Raw genomic sequence first — 7,500 nt, forward strand, 5'->3', positions numbered from 1 at the left:
TTCAGCTTTGATCACGGAAATAAATTACATTTTAACAGATATTGACATAGAAAATATGTTTTTAAAAATTGTAATAATATTTCACAATGTTTACTGTGTTGTAGCCAAATAATAATAATAATAATAATAATAATAATAATATTAGAGCTCAAACTTTTAAACGGTAGTCTATTTTATGCGATATTCATTTGAAAAAGTAAACAAAAAAAATTATATATTTTAAAACATGATTGACAAGTCTGATATTAGACATATATGCAAAATATATAAATCTAATATATAAATCTGTGAATCCTGAAAAAAATTTAAAAAATCCTGCAAATTCAGTTTGATCACAGAAATAAATTACATTTTACAATATATTCACTTGGAAAATAGCTTTTTTAAATTGTAATATTGTTTCATAATTTATACTCTATTTTTGATCAAATAAATGCAGTATTGGCGTTTAAAAACATTTAGTATTAGAGCTCAAACTTTTAAATAGTAGTGTATTTTATGCAATTTTCTTTTACAAGTAAACAAAAAATATATTTTAAAACAGATGATTGACAAGTCTGATATTAGACACATATGCAAAATATATAAATCTAATATATAAATCAGTGAATCCTGAAAAATAAAATATATCACTGTTTTGACAAACATATTTGACAGCACAACTGTTTTCAAAATTGATAATAATCAAAAATGTTTTTGAGCAGCAAATCAACATATGAAGAATTATTTCTGAAGGATCACGTGACACTGAAGACTGGAGTAATGATGCTGAAAATTCAGCTTTGATCACAGGAATAAATTACATTTTACAATATATTCACATGGAAAATACCAATTTTAAATTGTAATATTATTTCACTTTTTTACTGTATTTATGATCAAATAAATGCAGTCTTGGTGAGCCAAAAAATAAATAAATCAATAAAATTAATCTTAGCGCTCAAACTTTGAAACGATAGTGTATTTTATGCAACAGTCATTTGAAAGTAAGCAAAAAATATATTTTAAAACAGATGATTGACAAGTCTGATATTAGACATATATGTAAAATATATAAATCTAATATATAAATCTGTGAATCCTGAAAAATAAAATATATCACTGTTTTGACAAACACATTTGACATCACGACTGTTTTCAACATTGATAATTAAAAATGTTTCTTAAGCAGCAAATCAGCATATTAGAATGATTTCTGAAGGATCATGTGACACTGAAGACTGGAGTAATGATGCTGAAAATTCAGCTTTGATCACAGAAATAAATTACATTTTACATTATATTCACATGGAAAATAGCTATTTTAAATTGTAATATTATTTTACAATTTTTACTGTTATTTATGATCAAATAAATGCAGTTATGTTACATAAATTATAATTATGTTATAAATTAATCTTAGAGCTCAAACTTTTAAACGGTAGTGTATTTTATGCAATATTAATTTGAAAGTAAACCAAAAAATATTTTAAAACAACTTACAAGTCTGATATTAGACGAATATGCAAAATGTACAAATGTGTACACTTATGTACAAATGCAAATATTAATTTCAAAATTAATCACTCTGACTTGCTTGTAATTGCATTATATTACAGTTTAAAATTCTCATAATCAGATTATAGTTACTTTTTATAGATTACCTAATTACATATCCATGCAGTTGCAGTAAATTATACATCATTTATTGATTCTTTCCCTAATTCTTCATTTTCTCTACCCCAGTCTGGGAAACCCTAATGTAATGTGAAAATTTCAGATTTGATCACAGAAATAAATTACATTTTACAATATATTCGCATAGAAAATACCAATTTTAAATTGTAATATTATTTCACAGTTTTTACTGTATTTATGATCAAATAAATGCAGTCTTGGTGAGCCAAAAAAAAAAAAAAAAAAGATAATCTTAGAGCTCAAACTTTTAAACGGTAGTGTATTTTATGCAATTTTCATTTGCAAGTAAACAAACAAACAAAAAAAAATGTTTTAAAACAGATAAATTACGTCTGATATAAGACAAATATGCAAAATGTACAAATGTGTGCACGTACGCATAAATGCAAATATTAATTTGAAAATTCACTCTGACTTGCTTGTAATTATACTATATTACATTTTAAAATGCTCATAATTAGATAACTTTTTTTTTTTTTTTTTTTTTTTCTTTTTTTCTTACACAATGGCAATAAATTGTACATAATTTATTGATTCTCCCTAATTCTTCTTTTGCCTGTACACCAGTCTGGGAAACTCTGATGTAGTGTGCAAATTCAGATTTGACCACAAGAGTGAATTACATTTTACAGTATAGTCACACAGAAAATAACAATTTTAAATTGTAATAAAATTTCAAAATTTTAACTGATCACATAAATGCAGTGAGCCAAAATAAAATAAAAAAAAAATAAAAAAAAAATAAAAAATAAAATAAAATAAAATAAAATAATTAACCTCATCAAGCTCAAGACTTTTCAAAGGTAGTGTATTTTATGCAATATTCATTTGAAAGTAAACAAAAACTAGTTTAAAACAAATCATTTACAAGTCTGATATTAGACATATGCAAAATGCACTAATGCAAATGTATGTACAAATGCAAATATTAGTTTCAAAATTAAGCAAACTGTGCAGTTACATTGTTTGAACATTTTAAAATGCTCATAATCAGATTACAGTTCATTTTTATGGATTACCTGGTTACATATCCATGCAATGGCACTAAATTATACATAATTTATTGATTCTTCCTAGGTTAGAAGTTTCTTTCTTTATCCCAGTCTAGGAAGCCCTAATGTAAAGTGATATTTAATGTATTTCATGTTGCTGATAACAAAGAATGGAATATGGTACACAAGTTAGGTTAGAAGTAATCTAAAAGTAATCCAAAAGTACAATGAGTTGTGTAATGGACTACAATTTGTAAGTAATCTATCCAGTGCTGTGTATATAATATAAAATATTTATTCATTTGTTAAACCATTCGTAATGACGTTAGCACAATGTGACGTGTTAGTGGTGTTGAACATGAATAACGGAGATGTTCTTCTGTTTGAAAGGATGTTATTCTGACCCTGCAAGAGAAGCTGTCTATTAAAAGCATTGAGCACTTCTCTCTGATGCTGGAGCACAAGATGGAAGGATCTGCAACAAAGCTAATGCTTCTGCACGAGCAGGAGATGCTAACGCAGGTTTGTTGTGCTGGTGAATGATGTTTCTGAGTGACACAGAAATAGAAATGATGCTGAATAAAATATGATGAGAGAATAGACAAGAGTACGGAGTATTCATGATTATGATTTCTTGTTTTTTAGGTGACACAGAGGCCGGGCTCGCATAAGATGAAATGCTTTTTCCGCATCAGTTTCCTTCCGAAAGATCCGGTGGATCTTCTAAGGAGAGACGCTGTTGCGTTCGATTACCTCTATGTTCAGGTAACACGTCTGTGACGTTCAGCTCAGTCTGCTGAAACGTAATGAAACCAATGAGTTTATATCATTTTGTTTGTTTATCAGGTTTACATTTCACATGCATTCTTGATTTTATTATGCAACGTATGTAAAAAATTAGAAGATGCAGTGTAATGCAAAATAAACAGTATATGCATTAGGGATGTGGTGATATTAAACTGTCTTGATATTTTTGTGGTCTTTTGGGCAAAAAGTGTAGTTTTTAAAACATATTTAAACTTCTTATTCTAACATAAAAGGTCTTTAAAGTTGTGTTTTGGGCAATTATGCTTTGACACATTATCTGTCAATGAACTAAAACCGAAAGCACAATATGGCTTGATCTCCTCAAGTCTGTTTCAAAGCAAAGCACGCACTTTATTCAGGCGATCAGCTCGTGATCCGGTGTTTTCCACGCCTCAGAATGGCTCCGTTCACAGGGAATGAATGCAGTGAACTGATTATTGTATGTACTGTGAGTTTAACGCGTGTTTGGGAACGCAGCGGCCACCAGTTACACTTTATTTTCGTAGCAGATGATTACAGCATTTCACTAGATTTAAGCCTGTTTTCACTGAAGCTGGGGTTTTCCTTCAAAATAAAAGCTCTACTGCTGCTTCCATCAAAATAAAAGCTTAAAAGTGCAGTATGAATTGCTGACGGCTAGCAGATTAAATAACGTTTCTGCAGTTCAAATTTAAAATATCTCTTAATGTAGAAATTAGGAAAGAAGGATTGTAATTTCTATACTGTAGTGTAAAGCAAAAATAATATGCCTATGAAATATTCATTTTCATTTATTTTGCAGTGCAGTTGTTTTACAATTCATGGCTGTTGTTGTTGTTGTTGTTGTTGTTGTTGTTGTTGTTGTTGTTGTTGTTGTTGTTGGTAGTAGTAGTAGTAGTAGTATATAATTTGTTTGGCTTCCTAAAACACCAGAGTGAATGTCATTTAGACTGAGACAGTGTATCACAAATAAATAGAGGGTTAAGTGCCCTTTAAAGTTCAAGTACAAGTCAATTCACTGACTTTTTTCTGACTTACGTTTTCTTAATCTTCAATAATGTACTCACCCCTTTGTCATCAGAGATGTTTGTGTCTTTCTTTTCTTCAGTCATAAAGAAACTGTTTTTCCAGGAAAACATTTCAGGGTCTTTCTCCATATATTGGACTTCTATGGTGCCCCTTACACGTAGTTTAAATGCAGCTTCAATCCCAAATGTGGTTGTAAACGATCCCAGCCGAGGAAAAGGGGTCTTATCTAGCATAACGATCGGTTATTTTCATAAAAAAAAAACAAAAAAAAAAATACAAGTTATATCATTTTTAATGTCAAATGCTCATCTTGTCTTACTCTCCCTGAACTGTTTTTTTTTTTTTTTTTTTTTTTTTTTTTCTGGTTCATGACAGTTAGTGTATGTCGAAAAACTCCCATCTCATGTTCTCCCTCAACTTCAAAATCATCCTATATCGCTGTTTTACCTTTTTTGTTAAGGGTGTTTGATCTTCTTTGCATGTTCACTTTGCAAAGACTGTGTCGGTACTTCTGCAGCGATGTAGCATGATTTTAAAATGATTTTTGAAGTTGAGGGAGAAAATATGATTGGAGTTTTTCGACATACCCTAACTGTCTTGAGCCACAATACACAGAGTTCAGGGAGAAAAAGACAAGATGAGCGTTTGGGGTTAAAAAGTATTTAAATTGTATTTTTTTTTTTATGAAAATAACCGATCGTTTCACTAGATAAGACCCTTCTTCCTTGGCTGGGATCATTTACAACCGCATTTGTGATCGTTTGAAGCCGCATTTAAACTACAGTTTGGAAGTTCAAAATTGGGGCACCTTATCAGTCCATTATATGGAGAAAAATGCTGAAATGTTTTCCTCAAAAAACATTATTTCTTTTCGACTGAAGAAAGACATGGACATCATGGATGACAAGGGGGTGAGTACATTATCTGTAAATTTTTGTTCTGGAAGTGGACTTCTCCTTTAAGAACATGGCTTAAAGCTCTTAATTTTGAACTCTCAAAGTGCATTTAATAAAATAATTTTACTTTTAAAATGTACAAAAATATCACACAAAAAAAATTGTTGGACTTCATATTGCAATATTATCGTTTCGTGAGATTTTGATATCGTTACATCCCTGATATGCATGTAAAATTGCTATTGTACATAGTAAAAAAAGATGCATCACTTTTAAAAATATTTATGATCACAGTATAATTTGTGCAGTATTAAAGTTGAAAAGTCTTTTTTTGTCTTCTAGCCCTACTTGGAGTTATGATATTAAAAGAATAGTAATCTAAAAATGAAAATTTGTCTTTACCCTCAGGCCATCCAAGATGTAGGTGAGTTTCTTCACCAGATTTGGAGAAATGTTTCATTTCATCACTTGCTCACCCATGAATGGGTGCCGTCAGAATGAGAGTCCAAACAGCTGATAAAAACATCACAATAATCCAGAAGTAATCCATTATTAAATCCATTATTAAGACAATTTATTCTAAATTACAAGTCCATAATCCATAATAACGCATCCTTCAGTGAAAAAAATGGTCTGGTCTGATTAAGGAGAGAAATCTGCACAGATCAAGCATGGTTTACAAGCCAAAACGGCTCTAAACAAATATGTGGCTCAATTTTGATGTGTGAGACCGCAGGACACAGGAGATTTTTCACTGGAGGAAGTGTTATTATGGACATTAAAAATGTCTTGATGGATTTGTTTCTTACAAACACAGCTTTTGTCTTCTCAAGATGTTAATTGATGGACTGGAGTGGTGTAAATTACTTGTGTATTATTGTGATGTTTTTATCAGCTGTTTGGACTCTCATTCTGATGGCACCCATTTACATCCATTAGTGAATAAGTGATGCAGTGACACATTTCTCCAAATCTGATGAAGAAACAAACTCGTCTACATCTTGGATGGCCTATGAGTGAGTCGTTTTTCAGCAGATTTTCATTTTTGGATGAACTCTTCCTTTCAGAATGTCAAACAAAGCAGACATCTGAGAGAAAGGTTATGTCTGCTAAAGCACACTGTGTGTTAATTCTCTCTTTCTGCTCATCTGAATGCAGAGCTGTAAGGACGTGGTGCAGGAGCGTTTCGGCTCTGAGCTCAAATACGACACGGCGCTTCGCCTGGCTGCTCTTCAGATGTACATCCTGACGCTCAGCACCAAACAAACGCAGAAAGTCTCTCTGAAATACATTGAGTGAGTGTTCAATGCTCATGCCAATGCAAACCACTTTTAATGTAATAGTTAAGAAAAAAAATTAAAAATGTTTTTTTTTCTCACCCTCATGTTGTTCCAAACCCAAATGCAGTTAATAGCTTTTTTCAGTCGAACACAAAAAAATGAATTAGTAAGAGTCTTCAAGCAGCTTTTTTCTGCACAATGATTGTCAAACTCCATAAAGGAAAAAAACAAAAGTAATCCTTATGTACTAAAAGGCATTACAGACATTTGTTGTATTTATCAGGTACAAAAAAAAAAAAAAAATATTTGTTAAATGTTAAATATTAGTCTGTTTCTTGCACAGAACTATCATATAACTTCAGGAGACTTTGAACATAGTCAGGGTTATTATAGTTAACTAAAACTAAAACCATTAAAAAAAAAAAAAAGGTTTTGCTGCATAAAGAAATAAAATGAATCTTAACAGGAATAAAATATTTTTAAAAATTATTGCACTTTAGCTAGCTGCCAAAGAAATATTTCTTATTTTAATTTAGTTTAACTTGATGCGCTAAAATAACTAAGGCTGAATTAAAAATGATTAAAAACTATATGCACATATTAGAAAAATTAATAAAAATGGCAGAGACACACAACAAAATTACTAAAATTTAAATGCAAATTAAAATGAAAACAAAAAATGTATAAAAACTATAATATCATCTCAGTGATACTGAAATAGCAATTTAATGCACAGGCCCTGTAGACTACTTTTACAGTGACTTCATGGTGCTTTTTGGTCCTTTATGGAGAAACTTTCACTGTACACTCAAAAAAAAAAGATGCATTGAGTGTTCAGTG

At 30.5% G+C, this 7,500-nt stretch overlaps 1 protein-coding gene across 4 annotated transcripts in view; it reads left to right on the forward strand.

The window, feature by feature from the left end:
* frmpd4 (FERM and PDZ domain containing 4) overlaps positions 1-7,500 on the forward strand; it is a 93,609-nt gene that overhangs the window by 67,799 nt on the left and 18,310 nt on the right. For all 4 annotated transcript variants that reach the window (XM_051119378.1, XM_051119380.1, XM_051119379.1 and 1 more), the window contains 3 exons: positions 3,060-3,191; positions 3,315-3,434; positions 6,539-6,675. In XM_051119378.1, the coding sequence (XP_050975335.1) occupies positions 3,060-3,191; positions 3,315-3,434; positions 6,539-6,675 (389 nt within the window). The remainder of the gene's footprint in view (positions 1-3,059; positions 3,192-3,314; positions 3,435-6,538; positions 6,676-7,500) is intronic.

The sequence above is a fragment of the Labeo rohita genome, chromosome 9 (assembly GCF_022985175.1).
Source record: "Labeo rohita strain BAU-BD-2019 chromosome 9, IGBB_LRoh.1.0, whole genome shotgun sequence".
NCBI classification, from domain to species: Eukaryota; Metazoa; Chordata; class Actinopteri; order Cypriniformes; family Cyprinidae; genus Labeo; species Labeo rohita.